This window comes from Rutidosis leptorrhynchoides, chromosome 9, assembly GCF_046630445.1.
Source record: "Rutidosis leptorrhynchoides isolate AG116_Rl617_1_P2 chromosome 9, CSIRO_AGI_Rlap_v1, whole genome shotgun sequence".
NCBI lineage: Eukaryota > Viridiplantae > Streptophyta > Magnoliopsida > Asterales > Asteraceae > Rutidosis > Rutidosis leptorrhynchoides.
In genome coordinates, this window is record NC_092341.1 from 130,143,895 (window position 1) to 130,162,062 (window position 18,168).

The 18,168-nt window shown below is 33.5% G+C and overlaps 2 protein-coding genes across 4 annotated transcripts; one reads left to right on the forward strand and one right to left on the reverse strand.

Annotated features, from left to right (window-relative positions):
* Nucleotides 1–587: 587 nt before the first annotated feature.
* Nucleotides 588–3,446, forward strand: LOC139867308 (protein RTE1-HOMOLOG-like). 3 transcript variants are annotated; one of them, XM_071855661.1, is made up of 4 exons: nt 588–778; nt 1,802–2,081; nt 2,800–3,190; nt 3,274–3,446. In XM_071855661.1, the coding sequence occupies exons 2-4, from the start codon at nt 1,815–1,817 to the stop codon at nt 3,315–3,317; spliced, it is 702 nt and encodes a 233-aa protein (XP_071711762.1). In that variant the 5' UTR covers nt 588–778; nt 1,802–1,814; the 3' UTR covers nt 3,318–3,446. The 3 variants fall into 3 exon arrangements, with proteins under 3 accessions (XP_071711762.1, XP_071711761.1, XP_071711763.1); XM_071855660.1 differs by having other exon boundaries at nt 590–778; nt 1,807–2,081; XM_071855662.1 differs by having other exon boundaries at nt 592–778; nt 1,807–2,081; nt 2,800–3,403.
* Nucleotides 3,447–5,960: 2,514 nt separating this feature from the next.
* Nucleotides 5,961–12,537, reverse strand: LOC139866691 (beta-galactosidase 3-like). The gene is made up of 18 exons (XM_071854985.1): nt 12,367–12,537; nt 12,177–12,272; nt 11,724–11,836; nt 11,535–11,601; nt 11,291–11,383; nt 11,026–11,169; nt 9,993–10,187; nt 9,812–9,899; nt 9,459–9,577; nt 9,199–9,363; nt 8,706–8,884; nt 8,475–8,584; nt 8,287–8,396; nt 8,082–8,192; nt 7,856–7,969; nt 7,434–7,636; nt 7,014–7,350; nt 5,961–6,465 (listed from the first exon to the last, which is right to left on the reverse strand). Exons 1-18 carry the CDS (start codon nt 12,535–12,537, stop codon nt 6,349–6,351), a joined length of 2,532 nt encoding a protein of 843 aa, XP_071711086.1. The 3' UTR covers nt 5,961–6,348.
* Between the last annotated feature and the right edge of the window lie 5,631 nt (nt 12,538–18,168).

Genomic DNA, 18,168 nt, shown 5'->3' on the forward strand with positions numbered 1-18,168 from the left:
GGTACCTAATATATCTAATAGATTGAGTTGTTTGTTGTACGTGTATGTATGTGTGAAATATAGTCCGAAATATTTAGTGTTTTTTTAAGGATGTCCGTTTCGCGTATAGTTAGTCGCGTTGTGTTCGTAAAATTATTTCGAGTTGAACGGTGGTCTCGGAAAAATTTAAATCGCACCGAGCGAGAAGATAGGGCCCGCTAAAAATTCGGGTGGAATTAGTTTCTTTTATTTTAATAAATTATATATTTACACTGTCAAACCCTGAAAAAATGTAAACTTGAGGGGTCGTTGTGTAAATTGAGCGAAAATTGAGTGACCGATTGCAGTGTGAACGGAAACTCAAAACGACAATCCGGAACAACTGAAACGACGAAATTCTGGTTGTGTTTTAGTACGTGGGATAAGGATAATAATAATAATAATAATAATAATAATAATAATAATAATAATAATAATAATAATAATAATAATAATAATAATAATAATAATAATAATAAAATGATTTTATTATTTATTATTTATTAATTAAAATTAAATAGTGGTCGAAAAAAATGTGTGATAATTGAAAGACATCGTGTTTACTTGCACTTACGGGAGTATTATATTATATATTATATTTATCTTATTCTGGAGTACAAATAATAGAAAATCATAGGAACTGGCACCAGCTTTGAAACTGACTTGTAACAGAAAGAAAAAGGGAAGGAGGAATGAAATCAACCGGATCTTGATAAATTTGTAACGTTTCCATTCCAAGGTCTCTAGATCTGCAACGAAGGTACTTCCTGTTTCAGATCTTCACATTAATAATGTCTCCTAATCACCAAATCTTGTTCGATTAAAATCACAAAATCAGATTTGGGGGAATGAATTTTAAGGGGGAGTGATTTAGGTTCAGTATGTTATGAATTAAATAATAGTTGCAATGTGTATCATTTTGTGGTTTACTTGTTATCTGCAGATTGGTTGATTTGATCCTTTTATTATTGGTGATGAAAATCCGTATATTATAATTAATATATGATTACTAACCCTAATTGCTTTAATTAATAACATAATGCCTTGATACATTGTGAATCTGAGTTTTTTGCTGTTTGACAAAATTTTGTTTAAAACTTAGATTTTTGTCCCTTAGTACTCGTTTGCAAGTATTTCACAGCTTTCATATAAGATATATGTTATAGTGCATTTAATATTTTAATAAACTCCTAATTTCTATAATTATTGCGTGCATAAAATGTTAAATGTTAGATTGAATTAATGAGTATTCAATGCAAATGATAATACGGAGTAATATATATATATATAGAAAATAGAGTTTATTAAATACAGCTTAATGTGTGCGATTAGGAACACACATTAGCCATACACCACCAATTGTGCTTTAAAGTATTGTACTGTACAACACAATAAAACACAGTTGGTGGTGGTGTACGTCTAAAAATAATGGTGTACGAATCACCTCTCTTAGCAAAACCCTTTTGTAAATTATAAAATGCTTCTTTTTTGTTACTTTTATAAAATTGAGGGATATTGAGATTGAAAGATTGATACGTTACTCAAAATGTGCCAACAAATGATTAAAGGTAGGGATACCGAACATAAATTGTCCAAAAAATAGGCCTAATAGTTCCGAAGATGAGGTTTTCACCCCATTTTTGAAAGGTACTAAGTTGTATTGTTACCAAGATTTATCAGTCTCATTTGTAAAATGTAGATAAACACATGTGATATGTATTGATCCATCTAGCTGAAATTTCTTTTTTTGGCCAAGTTTATAGCATACATTTTGTATAATTAGCGCAGGTCTGGCGATGGACTTAGACGAAGAACCTAAGGCGTTGATGATTGAACATAGTGTTCCAAATTGCATGCAGATTGACCCAACAAAAGCTCGTTTTCCGTATTGTATCGTATGGACACCTCTTCCTGTTATTTCATGGCTCCTTCCGTTTGTTGGTCACGTTGGTATAGGCCGTGAGGATGGAGTTATTGTGGATTTTGCGGGACCCAACTTCGTTTCTGTTGATAACTTTACATTCGGGCCTGTCTCTCGTTATATCCAGATCACCAAAGAGAAGGTATGACTTGTGAAAACATGTTCAGTGGTCAAAACGGGTCGGGTTTGAAACGGGTCATTGTAGAACTAATTAAAGTGGGCTGAGTAGGGTTGGAATGTTGGATTGACTCACAAACAATTTTCGGAACTTGTTAAAAAGTGTATATTATGAAACATTTTTAGTCATTTTCTTCCCTCTTCCTCTTAATTTTTAAATTTGTCATGTGTTTCATGCTGCTTGTTACACAGATTTTTTTTTTTACATGAATAATGTTAAAAGATTTAAAATACCTGGAAGTATAAAACAAATAATTATATAATAATATATAAAACCTAATTCTCTTAATAAAATGATTTATCTGATTGTATGCATTAGAAATAGACCTTTCGGTGATTTTCATTCTACATGTTCCTGCTTTAGTGTTTTTTTTTTTTTTACAGTTTTTGGATAAAAGTTAAACCAGACTGATCCGATTACAATTAAATATGTCCAAATTGCCATTAGTCTTATGCTAATTAATGTCTAGCTCGGTCAAACTCAGTCAAACTTGGCCAAACCCGGCCAAAACTCGGGATCACTGGGAAAAATCGGTCTAAACTCGGGGTTAGTTCGAAACTCAGTCAAAGTCGGTCAAAGTCAAACTTAGTCAACATCTGAGTACTCCCGAGTTGCCGAGTACTCCAACCTTGGATTCTTTGACTTATGTTTCTTAACTTGTTCGATAATCTTATGTACACAGGGGTCCAACACAAAGCATTCTTCAACCACAATCATAACCGAAGAAGCATACAGGCTAGTCGAAGCAGGAAAAAGTCAGTACAACTGGGATGAATCTATAAAAAAGACGACACAAGAATACCAACAACAAACTTATAGCATCTTAACATGCAATTGTCACTCATTTGTGGCTAACCATCTTAACCGGTTAGAGACATTTGCTAGTGGGTGGAACGTGGTGAACGTTGCAGCTTTGGTTCTGTTCAAAGGGGAGTGGGTTGATACACCATCGATGGTTCGGTCTTATCTATCATTTATGGTTGCATTCTTCATCGGTGTCACATTTGGAGGTGCAAATTTTCTAACTTTTTTGGCGTTTGTCGTGCTTTTTCTCTTCGGATGGTATCTTTGCGGTACGTACTATTTCAAAAATATCATACAGCTCTAGTGACTGATAATCAGATTGTGTCAAATTGATTACATTCCTTTATCGTAGATACAAGTGTGCGACTGTATGCTGAATATGCTTTTGGAAGTTGATTCGTTTTACACGATACGATTATTCTGTTTATAGGTCTGGTTTTTTACATGTTGTAATGGATTTTTTTTTTTTCTTTTTAAATGTATGTGGATTGATTCTTATCTTTTGGTTCACCATGTTGTTGTTATGAAAAAATTGGTTAATTACAATCTTTTTGGATTATAAGAATTAATAATTGGAGTATCTCTAATGGATGTTTTTGCTTATAATTGATTATTGTTGTTTAAAACTATTTTTTCTCCCAAAAAAAATAACTTATAATAAATGTGACACGGTACTGATGACTTTGATGGTCTCAATAATGATTTCGTTTGAAAGTAATGGTTCTGACAAGGTTAATAAATTTAAACTGTTACTTTTATTTAATAAATACACCAAAAGTCGGTATGTATGCCTAAGCAAATGGGTGGCTTAAGTATTACTCCGTTACGGTTAAAAAATGTTGCCTTGCTAGCAAAGTGGTGGACGAAATTAAATTCTAACAAGCTCTCTTTGGAAGTCTATCGTTATTTCTTCCTTTGGCCCTTCGTTCCGGAGAAAAATTATGAATGACGTTTCTTCTCTACGCTCGTCACAAATCTCCCCTATTTGGAGAGATTTGATTAATTTACAAAGAGATGACATCTCCAAAAGCATCGTGGGTGCTAGCAGTTGGAAATGGAAAACGGGGAGAGTATTTTATTTTGGTTCGACACTTGGGCCAACGGTCATATTTTGAAGGACGACTTTCCTTCACTTTTTCTTATTTGCTCCAATCGACTACTTACTGTCAAACAGTCTCGCTGGCCCATTGATCCGGTTCAGGCCCGACTAGGTTGGTCTGTTTGTTTCTGCCGCCCCCTGGATCCTTATGAAACAATTAAATGGCAAGAGTTAATGGCTTTTATTTCTTCTCTTGTCCTCACTGATAATGCTCCTGATCTCATTTTATGGAACGACAATTCGTGTGATTCATTCTCCGTCGCGGATGCAATACGGTTAGTTATACAAACCGGGTCTATCATCGCCCCAATTTGGCCCAAGGTTTTTTGGAGCAACAACGTGCCTTCCAAAGTCATGCTTTTTCATTGGTTGGCTATCAAGAAGAGCATCCCGGTACGCGTCATTTTAGCTCAAAGACATATTTTACCTTCCAATATTTCTAGGTTGTGTTTGGTGCATGCGTGAAGAAGAATCAATTGAACATCTCTTACTTCATTGCAATTGGACTTCTAAAATATGGGGCGAGTTGTTTCGGTGGTGGAATGTTAGGTGGGTCATTCCAAGTTCGGTTGAAGAGTTTTCCTTCGATTGGTATTACGGTATGGGGATTAAAGCTTCCAAGTTTTGGAAAATGATTGGACCCGCAACCCTTTGGGCTATTTGGATTGCTCGAAACGACATCATTTTCAACGGCAAATTCACTTGTCGGTCGGTCATTGTGCGGAACATCAAACTTAAAGTCTTCCTTTGGGTTACTAATCTCAAGTATTGTCATGGCTTACAATCTTATGTTTGGGATCAAAATCCCTTTTTATTGTTTCTTCTTCCAATGTATTATGACCGAGCAAGTCTTCGTCATTGTAATTTCTCGTTTAGGCTCTTCATTATTTTGATGAAGTCCTTTTCTTTTTATGATATATAATATAATTCTTCGCCTTTAAAAAAAAAATAAAAAATTGTTATTATTATTATTATTATTATTATTATTATTATTATTATTATTATTATTATTATTATTATTATTATTATTATTATTTTGCATAAAAAACATTAAATTGAATAGATATAAATTGGAACAAGTCATCAAAACGATGAAAAGCCCATAGAGAACGATGTAGACCAATGTAGACCAAAACACCTAAAAACAGAACAATGAAACCAGATGAACTCAAACATTCTAAATAACTATAATGCTTAACCAAATAACACCTAAACATTGAAGATCAAAATCCATCCGAAAACCATCCAACCAACACAACCCATAAGCATTTATCGAAGAAGCGATCAAAGAACCAAACATACAGGACAAGAAAACGTGACATGATCAAAACAACTTCAGGAGGACAAAACCAAAAACCAACACAAACCATCAATCACAACAACAATCTTTAAACCTTTTGAAAACCGGACACTCAAGACAATACTTTTTGAAGTTTTTCGTATTGTCTAAGACCGTCGATAAAACTATCCCAATCCATCAAGAAGTTAGCAGTATCAATGATATTAATCAACTTCATTGGAACCATAGCACATGAAGAGCCCCTCGAAGGTCCCGGGGCATTCAAATCTACTGAGGGATAAGGGACTACCAAATCTGGCGAATGTCTCCCGAGCAAAAGTTAGTTTTTAATTTTTGCTTCTTTTTCCCAGATTTGGTTGGCTTAAAACATGCACAACCTTTACAATTATCGACGTGGTTGACAATCTTCGCATTTAAAAAAAAAAAAAAAAATCTTAAAATTCCACATTTGGAACGACAATCTTTGTTAACACAAGGGTCGTCATCAGAACCAGTCTAACACGAGGAAAAACAGGGGAGTGAACTAGATCAGTACCAATTTCAGCAAGAAACACTAAAACATAATCCCCAAAAAACCCGAAATCTGTAGTTAATATGAGATCACCATAATGCAAGTATATGATAAAAGAAAGAGAACTAGTTGACATTAATTAAATTAAATTATCATTAAAAACTGCACACAATTTAACATAAATGTTCAGTATTATAGGATCCATACCTAAATCTGAACCACTTGATGAGGCAACAATTTCCCCATTTCAACAAATCATACAATCAACTCAAAACAAATCACACCAAATATTCGTTACGGGTAACCCCACTGGTTCTACTTTCGGGTCAAAAACGCCGGACAACCAGTAGCAACCTTGTTTTGATCCATCACGAAGCTTGCAATTTTTAGAAACCCCTGTGATCTTCACTAATTTACACTCTAAACATGCCTTCTAATTTAAATAAATACCCCGTAAAATTAACTACACTAAATCACAACTTTGTTGATTAGTAAATTCATTTAGTGTTTGTTACACTCAATTTGGTGTACAAACAGCTTCAACTGTTAGCCTCTTGAGTTTGTTCGGGCACGGGTCAACACCAAAGTTGCTATTTGCTATGGTGACTGCACACGTCTCTTTCCCAACGCATTTCTGCGTAAAACAATCCAAAATCATCATGGGTATAACTAGTATTAATGCACATGGTACAACTATTTAATGCATCTAAGTAGTCCCAAACAGTGTTGTAAAAATCCCCGATTAATGCCAATGGAACCGATCCGATATTTCAAAATCGGAGTAATTAATTGGTCAACATCGGTAAATGGGTCAAAATCATATTTAGTTGGTCAAAAATCGCTGAAAGCTAATATCAACTAACATTTTAATATGAATTTGATTAAAATTAAAATTGTAGAGTTGTTGAACAAATGAAGATAATGTTCAAGTTTCTAGACAATTATGTTAACGTTTATGTTTATTTATGGAAATCTTGTATATTTACACATACAGTTTTAAAATTTATTATATTTAAATGCATAGAGTCCAATCCGGTTACTCGCTAAGTAGCCAATTACTCCCACAAAAGTCCCTACATTACTCGAGTAGCAATTTTTGCAACCATGGTCCCAAACACGTGCATGGTATGATGGAACTATTAATACACATGGTACAAGTAATTAAAGCATCTACGTATGTACCTTTTGAATGACATCATAAGAAGCGGGGGCATGGCAAGTTCCTTGTTGAAACGTGCCACATGTTCCCAACGGGGTACCGAAGCTCGCAAATTTAATTGCCGAAATGGTTGAGCCCGGACTGCAATGTAAATGGACTTTGGGTCTATGTAGCTCTTCTGTTTTACCGTAGCTTTCAATATGCCAGTCCTTAATATTCGGGTGATACTCAAACATATCAGCACATACAGTCGTCGTTGATCGTTTCACTAGTGATATACGGGTCGGGTCGCCCCCGAGTTCTTCGAATAGAACCACTGAATTGTCTGTTGGTTTTAACCATGATCGAGGTACATGATACCTGCAAGATCCCAAAGTTAGTCGCTTAATTTGTGCGTGTGTGTGTGTATGTGGGTGTTATGTGTGTTTGGGTCAATTGTTTACCATCGTTGAGTTGGTTGGCCGCAACCGAGTTGACACTTGGGAGGTCGGTAGGTCCCACTATAATGGCACCCGTTGCAATCACCGGTTGCATAAGCGGTCCAGTATCTTCCGATGCTTTGACCGTTGATCCAAACTTGGCCCTTGCCCATACTGCTCATGTCTAAAGCCAACGGCTCGTCTCCGTTAGGTGCGTTAAACGAAGCCTGAACACAAAGTTAAAGTGGTTAGCAACATTTTGGAACATAAGCTTCTGCTAAACTACCGTAATACCCATGTGAACAGTAACGTTCACAGTTTTACACGTAGGGGTATATTGGTAATTTTGTATTATATATTTTATTTTAATAATTCTCGCTTGCTTTTCCCCAGTGAAGCAGGGCCTATGATTAATAGTTTGTGACTATTTATGTCACTGTAAGTACCTTGTGCCAAGTAAGCGACTGTTGTTTCTGAGCGATAAGTGAACCCTGCAACCATGCGACCGAGGACATATGGTTCGAAGAGATAACATCCATGGCCTCACCCTTCAAACCAACCTTTTATAACCAAAAAAAAACACACAATAACTATAGGGCCAATAGGTGAAGAAACACACACACACACATAAACGTAAAGGATACTTGATAAAGAAATGGAAGAAAATGGTACCTGGTAAGTCCATTTAGCCCATGATAGATCTTGTTTCCCTTGGTCAAGACCATACAAAGCCACCGGACCCGTGACACCTGTTTCCCATGTTTCATAATGTCCCCCGATATTCTACAAATAAAAAAATAAAAAAATAAATAAAATAAAAATCATGTTAGAGCCGATTATAAGCCAGAAGTAGATGTGAAATGGAATATGAACTAACTGGTAATCCCATAGCGACGCTGAGTAAAGATATTTTATTGGTTCCGGGACGTAAATTGACTCTCTCTTTATAAGTAATTCTTCTATTTTCTCGTGTTCCAAAAGCCGAACCTATAAACAAAATAAATCTTCTTACATGAATCATTTTAATCACATGTTTATCGAAGTAATGACATCACGCTATTGTACCCGAAAGTTCTCCGTTAATAAACACGTGAAGAGCATGACCCGTTGACTGCACCAAAAGTTTTGGATGATCCCCGCCTCTTAAAAACGATTCCGAAGAACCAACTTCGACACTACAAATTGAGAAACACATCTTTTGTCACATTCCACTATCGTCAAAAAAAAAAATAATAATAAAAAAAATCAAAAAAATAAAAAAAATCAAAAAAATAAAAAAATAATGAAAAAACTTACTTGGTTGTATACCAAAGATAATCACTATTGTCTCTAGTGACATTAACTTGCTCCAGAAGACCCGATACCGTGAAAGTCGAACTGTCGTCAGTGGTGGTCAAATCTTCATTGTACGTCTCCCACGTAAACAACTCGGTGTTTGTTGGCAACATTTCTGTCTGTGTTGATTGAACTCCAACCTGTGTCAGATTTTTAGTTTATAATATCAAATACATGAAAACAAACAGAGCAGATAAAAAAACTGAATAAATCATTAAATCATGCTCAACGTTGCAAAAATCGCTACTAGGGGAGTACTCAATCGGGACCTTTGAAGAAGTACTCGCAAAATCGGAAGTACAAAGATGTTGACCAAGTTTGACTTTGACCGATTTTGTAACCCCCAGTTATAGCCAATTTTGACCAGTTTTCTGAGTAATCCCAAGTTTGATCAACTTTTGACCGAGTTTGGTAGAGTTTGACCGAGTTTGACCAATTTTAACCGAATACATACCTTAGCAGTGTTAAAGACAACATTAGTGCAGTCCGGAAGGATGCTGATCGACCAAGGAGGTAAATTATAATGCATGTTGTTGAACATCACTTTTGCAGCGTTGTTCGTGTTGTAATTAGCAAGAAACGCGGCACAATGTCCCGATTTTGAGTTGAATACGTGCGCCTGGAAAAAAGAAAATTATATAGTAATGCTATTTTTTTTTATTTTTTAATTGTTTTGATATAAATTTTGAGATATTGAGATAGAGAAATAAGAACCTGTTGAAAGTTTCCCAAAGAAGTCACAGTAGGATCTGCAGAAACTAAAGCGGGCTCACATTGCTTAATAGCTTTATGAAGCTCCTTCAAATGCCCATATTTCGGTTGTCTGATCAAACCTACAATATTGAAATCGTTCGAACAATTATATATGTAGTTCAGAATATGATACAAATCGATTTCACAAAACAACTAACTTACACAAAAGTTAAAAAGAAATGTATCAGATTCTTACAAAGATATGTTACACATTCATAACATCGGTTATCAAAATTTATACTGCTTTTCAATATTTACAAAATAAAGATTGTAGGTACAAAACTAACGAAATATACATCAAGTTCGTAACTCACCGTATTCATCGAGTGGAGCATCATAGTCATAACTGGTAGTAATAAATGGGCCGCCGGCAGAACGACCAAAATTTGTTCCTCCGTGGTACTGTATTATATGTATAAAAAAGACGTTACATTAAAAAAAAAAGTTATGTAAAAAGTGTTTGGTTGAATTTTGGAAATAACAAGAGATGCTAACCATATAGTAATTAAAGAATGATCCACCCTTTTGTATGAACCGCGCTACACCAAATGCCAAATCTTGAACCGGTCTCTCGTGAACCGGACCACCATATTCAGTGAACCATCCACTCCAAGCCTCAGTCCAAATCGTAGGTTTGTAAGGCTTGTTTGGGGAGAAAGCGTCGCAATAGAAACCGTTGCATGTATTTATCTGCCACCAATGACCAAACAAAGACATTTATAAAATGCTCACATAAGTACAGACACCAAAAAGTACCATCATGGGATCAGACAAAGTTATAAAAGTCATGACGAGTCAGTCGGACCTTGGAGGGACGAGTTGGGCGTTGACCAACGTTGACTTTTAGTAAGAAATATATCAAACATAAAACATATATATTTCAAACATAGATATATATGAAAGAAAATCTAATTTAAAAAAAAAAAAACATTTTATACATTTTTTTACTTAACTTTGACTTTGACCTTACCGATTTTGACCTTGACCGACCCAGACACGACTCGGCCCTATGTGCAATAAGTCTAACCCAAGTCGAACCATACCAAGTGCGGGCCACTTTACAAGGTCAAAAGGCCAAATCCTTCCAAGATGCTACAAGGACACCCGACTTAAATATACCAACATTTCAAAAATTCGGTATTATTTCTCATTGAGCAACTGTCAAACAGAAAAAGATGCTCGTTTCGTTTAGTAATTGGTCAATCATTATCCTACATTCATTCATTTCTCATAATTTTATGTACAAAATAACTGAGATCTAATTCTGAATTTACAAATTGGTATCCGCCTCTTCCCATGAAAATCACAAGTATTAACGGTTAGTCGAACGTCTAAAATACCATCACATTACAACAAATGAAAATAGTCTAATATTTTTTTTTTTGTTCACAGAGGAAACCTCCCTAGCGACCAACCACATTGAGTCACCAAGTAAAAGTCAATTTTGATGATATCAAAAAATGTAAAAATTGAAAACTTTCCATGTGACATGAAAATAAATGACACAAACAACTGAACAAGTGCTTACAATAGGATCTGGAGCATCATCTTGTTTACACATCACCCATGGGACACCTGTACCTAATCCAACGGCCAGATTTGCAGCCCAAGTCATGTAATTATATCCAGCACCTCCAAGTGTTTTTCCAATAGACCCATACTCATTCTCTATCTGTAACAACACAACATTTATTAATCACATTCTTTGTAATTAACCCCATTACCAGATTTTGTCCTTTACAACAATGTACAACTTTGAATGCACATGTTACAAGTCAGGTGAACAGCATTACCTGAGAGAGGATAATTGGGCCTCCTTCAGATTCAAACAATTTTTCACTCTTCATCATGTTCACAATTTTCTCAGTGAACCCCTTCATAGCTCTCTGCAAAAACAAATAAAAATTTACTTTTAATATCACATAGATGAATAGAACTGTCATTATACAATAAAATATTAAATACTTTCATTACAGAAAAATATAATATATAATTAATTAATTAATCTTGAACAATAAAAAGGAACATTTTTGTAACCTTAAATGGCTCATTATCAGTTCTAAAGCTAATCCCAGGAACATACTTCAACCAAACTGGGAATCCACTGCAAGAATTAACAAGATTATTCCTTTAGTAAGTTCACATAATATTAATTACTGATTAAACACTAAAAGAATTACAGATCTGAGATAATAAAATGTGACAAAATAAATTTATAAAAATTACCCAAAATTCCATTCAGCACAAACATATGGCCCAATTCTGAGGTGAGCATAAAGCCCTGCTTTTTGCACTGTCTTTAAGAATCTCACCAAATCATATCTTCCTTCAAAATTGTACTGAATTTCACATATAATATTAGTTTACAAAAAATGTAGCATCAAAATTATGCTGTGTATCATAAAAAATGAACTTAGTAATATACAAATATTACTTAAACACAAAACTTATAGATCTACTAAAAAAAATTACACTAAAAATGTCACCCAAGACTTGCTAGCTAAAAAAAAAGAACATAAAGTGTATAATTATGTACACAAAAAATTGTAATAGAACAATAGTCCAGAAACCAACCCCATACCGAAAATGTTCAAACTTGAACAAAAATGTAGTAAAATTAACATTAAAAAATCCTAAAAAAAACCCTAAAATTCAAAAATGAAGGAAAAAGAATCATACATTGCCAGGAGAAGGCTCATGAACATTCCAAAACACATAAGTTTCAATCACATCAAGTCCTCCTTCTTTGGCTTTCATTATAAGATCTTCCCACATCTGCAAAAACCCACAAATTTAAACCCCGAATTTTCAGTAAAAATTCAAACTTTAAATTAATGAAATTTATTTTAAAAAAAATTAAAAAATTAACCTCTGGAGTACTTCTAGGATAATGTATAGAACCAGAAATTAAAATTCTTCTTTGGCCATTGATAACAATGGCTTTACTATCATATGTGACACTACATTGAATGTTCTGCATACCCAATTGAACTAAAATCATGAAAAACAAAACCCATTTGACAACCGAGTTAGTTTCCATGATTTCCGGTCGGGTTGAGAAAATGAGGAGTGAAATGAGAGTGAGGAAGTGAGAAGAAGAAATAGGAGTGGAATTGTTTTTGACAGATCAGCTTTCACACCGACAAATATGGTGTTTGTATTAATGGTGTTTTTTTTTTATTAAAAATTATTATAACATTTGTTATGTGTATACACACATTGCGTGTTATGTATCGTGCGTTTGTAAAGTTGATAGTTTTATATTTTGATAGATAAATAAATAAATGTTGATTGATTTGATTGTGTATCGGATAATGGCGTAAGACAATTGTCATTGTCTTTCGTTGTTTTACTTTTGGGAAAACATAATCTATTCCTTAAATATGAATGAAAGCATCCATCCATCCATCTATCTATATATCTATTACCTTACATGTTATTAGCTCTTTAAATATTGCATATTAAAGTAATTTTCACATCTCACAATTATTCATTTATATCCTTATCAACATTTAAAATCACATATTTAGCCAAGTAAATCACATAATATGAGTTTCCATGTTTGATCGATCGTTTTGTTTTGGGTCTTGCATTCTGCAACCAGGTTTGATAATTCTACTGTATTTTTATTAAAAAAGAATACATTTTTTAATCATGTTCGTATGATTGAAAATGGCCTTTTGTATCAATGTTGTTTATTATTTAATAAATTCATGATATGAAACAACAAAGTTTATATTGCATTATAATTACAAAAAATGCTACTGACTATTATTCAAATTAAAACCTTGCAACATGTAATGTAGATGGAGATTCCTGGAAGGTCGTGTATTTTTAGCGTGGAAGAAAACGCATATCACAAAACATAATCAAACATATTTAATCGAAATGATCTTTAACGATAACGAGGTACCTATTATATCAATTTACCGATAACAGCATTATTCATACGTTGTGTAACTGTTTTTCTTTACAAATTGTTTTGGATAACCGATAATGAATCTTGATTACTTAATATAAGCAGGCCCTGTATATACGAAGCTTTTGTGATCGATACATAGTTATTTAATCATCCTTTCATGTAATGATTATCCTGATAGTGAATGAGTCATTTCAACTTCAAGTATTTCAATCTGCTTACTTGAGTTTTGCCAATTTTTTACAGGGGTGATGACAGCGTGTCACAATTTAGAGGTACGTGCTTCAGTTTGTTTCAAGGCCTTGCTTACATGAACCAACATGGCTATTATCTGCATGGTCTTAAACCAAATAGTTATTGGATGAATTCATTTGATGGTTAGTATTAAACTGACTTTTATTATCAGCACTTTAGTTATCGTTATGTTATCTGATTAAAGATGACAGATGAATGCAAAAAATTAGAATTGACATAAGAAATATTTAGTGGGAGTTAATCTTTTTAAGTCATTTTTATATTCATATGGTGTTTTTATATTTATGTTGTTACATATGATGTTAATTTATACTCCGTATTATATAAGAGGAAATAAATTAATAATAATCTTCATTTTAAAGGCTTGTTTTTTTATATGTAATTAAAAGTGATAAAATAATTCATACTATGCGGTGGTAGAGTCGCAATAACTTTCGAGCTTTAATGGTCTTTTTTGCAGTGGTTGAGGGGATTTTCGTGGTGTCATTGCAACCAATAAAATATGCAACCAAATTAATACGTCATCACGCCTTTCTTCAAGGTAAAGATCGATTCTCTATCTAAACATGTATATTCAATATTGCATATTATCATTTTCATATTGTTTTCTTGAATCAGGTTTACAGAATTGGGACGCTAAATACTTTGTGAAAACCATCCCACATGTTGGTGTGACGACCCGAAAATATCCGACCAAATTTAAACTTAATCTTTATATGATTTAATGTTTCTGACACGATAAGCAAAGTCTGTAACTGTGATGGCCCCGTCAAAACACTTAACGGCTCCGTCACTTGGTCCCACAGCTTGATCGAACTTAAATGAATTTAACAAACGGCATTGCATTCTTTTATTTCAAAAGTTTCCCAAAAAGGAAAGCATACCAAAATATGTAGTTTAAAAGTAACCCAACATATTAATTAACCAAAGTTGACATAAAACATTGTCAACACACCACAAGTTTAAATTATCCAAAAATAGAATGCAAGCTTAAGTTTCATAAATTGTTTCATTAACATCTGCCCAAATGCATGCAGACTCTTCTAAAAACAGCGGAAGCATCACATAAACTCAAGTACCTGTGAAAACATGCGAGTAAACTGTCAACACAAAGGTTGAGTGAATTATAGGTTTAAATAACTGAATAAACTTTAGACCACAAGATTTAAAATGTTAGAAAACATTAAACATTATTCCATTATCAATGAGCCACCTGGTAACCACTTAATCCTTTATTTACCCTTGCCAAACACAATAATAATATACACTGGATAGTGTATCTACAACAAAATTCGAAGTACTAAACATTCCGGTTATAAATTGCTAGCGCGACTAGCTCGAAATGGGGTTGTCAAACCTGATAGATCTATCCGTAGGATTCGCGTTCACCGGTAGAAACCAATGATTACAGTTACCAGACTAGGGAATATTTTTGTTCAACTCACAATGAATAATTTAAATTTAATTGTCACTTGTGTCTAAACGTGAAATAAAATGCATGTAATCACATCCCAAAATATACTTTGAAAAGTATGTAAAAACGGGACTATAACTCACCTTAATAGTAACGAAGTAACCAACACAATTAAGCGAACAGCAAATGAGTACAGTGATCAGGAATGATCACAACGCCGACCTATAAATAAAATAAGTCGATATAAATAACTAACTTAGGTCAAGTCTTAGTATGATAGCTACTGTACATGCTACAAGTAGTCATAGAACAATACTCAATATGCATCGGTTTGATCGGAACAGCTTACGGACACACACTTTCTATTTTTAGAAAGTTTCTATTTTTAGCAGGTTTCCATTTTTGGAAAGTTTCTATTTTTGGAAAGTTTCTATTTTTGGAAAGTTTCTATTTTTGAAAAGTTTATAAGTTAGGAAAGTTTCCTTAATTAGAAAGTCAACAAAAGTCAACTGAAAGTCAACTCAAAAGTCAACCTTAGTCAAACGTAGTCAACGTTAATTTTAAAAGTGTAAGTTATAATAATAATGTAAGTTATAATGTTGTTTAAAGTTAAATATGTCTAATTATGTCATAACATAAGTTTAATTAAATTAAAATGAATTATTAAAGTTAATATAAGTTTAAATGATATATTTAATATAACATGAGTATTTAATTAATTAATTAAATATTAGTCATAATATAAGTATTATTAATTAATAATAAATTTTAAATCATATCATAAGTATTATTAATTAATAATGAATTATTAATCATATCATAAGTTTCTAATTATAATTATTAAATCATAAGTATTTAATAATTAAATTATAATTAAATAATAACTAAGCCTTATAATAATTAAATAATTAATTAATCCTTATTATAAGCCTTATAATAATAATAATCTTATAATATAAGTTTAATACTTATCATAAGTATTTTCCATTAATAATAAAAGTATTATTAATCATAAGTTTAATTAAAATATTTAATTAAATCATAAGTATTAATTAAATGATATAATAAATATATATCATAAGTCTTAAATAATAATAATAATTTTTTTTATCATAAGTAATTAAATGATAATGAAATCCATTATTTATATCATAAGTTTAATAATTAGTTATAAGTTTTAAATCAAAAGTTCATCGGGTCGTATCCTGAGCCCCGGGTGTCGGTTTTCGGCGAGCCTTACATATATCTCCGCCTAAGCAAACCACCCGACACTTTGGTACACTCAAGAACACCCCAATAACAGTCCACAAGTCGTGATGTACAACCATTACACTACTTGGAACTTCAATTCACTCATAATCGTGTTTTTGACATAACGGGTGATTCGTGGCTCGGATTGAGATGACCCGAACATGAAAGTTCATCCCACCATCAGTCTTGACACACTAACACACCCTAAAGTCACCAAATATGGTGACAAAGTTGGACCAAACCTAGTTCATACCAATATCACAATTCAATCTTAACAAAATACCACTTTGATCATATCTAGGGCTCCGGGAATCGAAACGACATGAATCCGGAGTCTAAAATTAATGTCTTGATGAGAGGAACTCATCTATATACTTTATTTTAACTTTTATAACAGTCACAATATCAGAAATACACGAAATTGTTGTTGTCCCAATTTTATCAAACCGAAAACATGTGTTTATGAGTAATTCTATGCATACAAACACCATTACAACAACAAGTAATCATCATACTATTAATATATAATCAAAATACAGAAATATAATGAAAAATCAAAAGTTCTAGGGTTAGGGTTTATACCCTAATCGAGAAACAAGAAGTATAATCGCGTAGAGAACGGAATGAGGAACGCGTTGATGTTGTTTAATCCTTGATCCAAGCAATAAAAATTGATGAAGATGATGATTTTGGGGAGGTGGTAGGTGACGGCCAAGGGCAAGGGGAAGAGATAAAAAGAGAGCAAAATTGAATTTTAGGTTTAGACTTCTAATTTTGTGAAATAAAAATAAAATTAGAAAAATGGAATAACAAGGGAGTACTCCCCCTCCCTATTTTGGCTGATGGGTGGGGTGTGGGGTGTGCCCCACTAGCCCATCTTGCTAAGTGATCAATTCCTTATAGCCCGAAAGCCCGAACGAATCCCGAAACGCGAAAACACGATTACGCGATTAAAAATTCGGAGAGATAACAAACGCGCGACGAAAAATAAATATAAATACTCTTTATAATAATATGACTTTAAAATATCATATTTAAAATAATTAGGTTTAAAATATCCCAAAAACGCGACCGTTGGTTTGAAAACCGAAAAGATTCGCCGGATAGAAATCCGCGACACGTAGAAACGTATAACTCAAAATATGAATACAAATATTCACATAACACACAATAATTAATATATTATTATTAATTTAATAATATAGGTCATAGAAATGATGTAGCATAATTAACAGTTAACGGTCATTAAATAATTAACGATAAAAGATAACGGAAAAAGTAGGGTCGTGACAGTACCTTCCCACTACGAAAATTTCGTCCCGAAATTTAAGCAGGTGCAGGGGTTGACTCAGCATCTGGGAACAAATGCTGGTACTTCTGCTTCATCTGATCTTCATGCTCCCAAGTGAACTCGGGACCGCGTCTGGCGTTCCATCTAACCCGGACAATAGGAATTCGGCTCTGCTTAAGAGTCTTAACTTCTCGATCCATAATTTCAATAGGTTCCTCAATAAAATGTTGTTGCTTATCAGCATGAAGTTCTTCCAAAGGAATAGTTTTGTCGGCCTCGGCCAAACACTTCTTTAAATTCGATACATGAAAAACATCGTGAACAGCACTGAGTTCCTTTGGCAACTTCAAACGATAAGCCGCCGGTCCAACTCTCTCAACAATTTCAAACGGTCCAACAAAACGAGGACTTAACTTTCCCCTTTTACTAAAACGGATCACACCCTTCCAAGGTGAAACCTTTAACATAACACAATCACCAACTTGTAATTCCACATCTTTCCTTCCCCTATCGGCATAACTCTTTTTCAGACTTCTAGCTG

Excerpts from the sequence above, each read along its gene's own strand:
- LOC139867308 (XM_071855661.1), top strand. The coding sequence starts at position 1,815 with ATGGACTTAGACGAAGAACCTAAGGCGTTGATGATTGAACATAGTGTT. Across the intron at positions 2,082-2,799 it reads TCCAGATCACCAAAGAGAAG|GGGTCCAACACAAAGCATTC; the intron begins GTATGACTTGTG and ends TTATGTACACAG. Across the intron at positions 3,191-3,273 it reads CTTCGGATGGTATCTTTGCG|ATACAAGTGTGCGACTGTAT; the intron begins GTACGTACTATT and ends CCTTTATCGTAG.
- LOC139866691 (XM_071854985.1), bottom strand. The coding sequence starts at position 12,537 with ATGGAAACTAACTCGGTTGTCAAATGGGTTTTGTTTTTCATGATTTTA. Across the intron at positions 11,384-11,534 it reads CTGATAATGAGCCATTTAAG|AGAGCTATGAAGGGGTTCAC; the intron begins GTTACAAAAATG and ends TTGTTTTTGCAG. Across the intron at positions 9,578-9,811 it reads TGCTCCACTCGATGAATACG|GTTTGATCAGACAACCGAAA; the intron begins GTGAGTTACGAA and ends TCAATATTGTAG.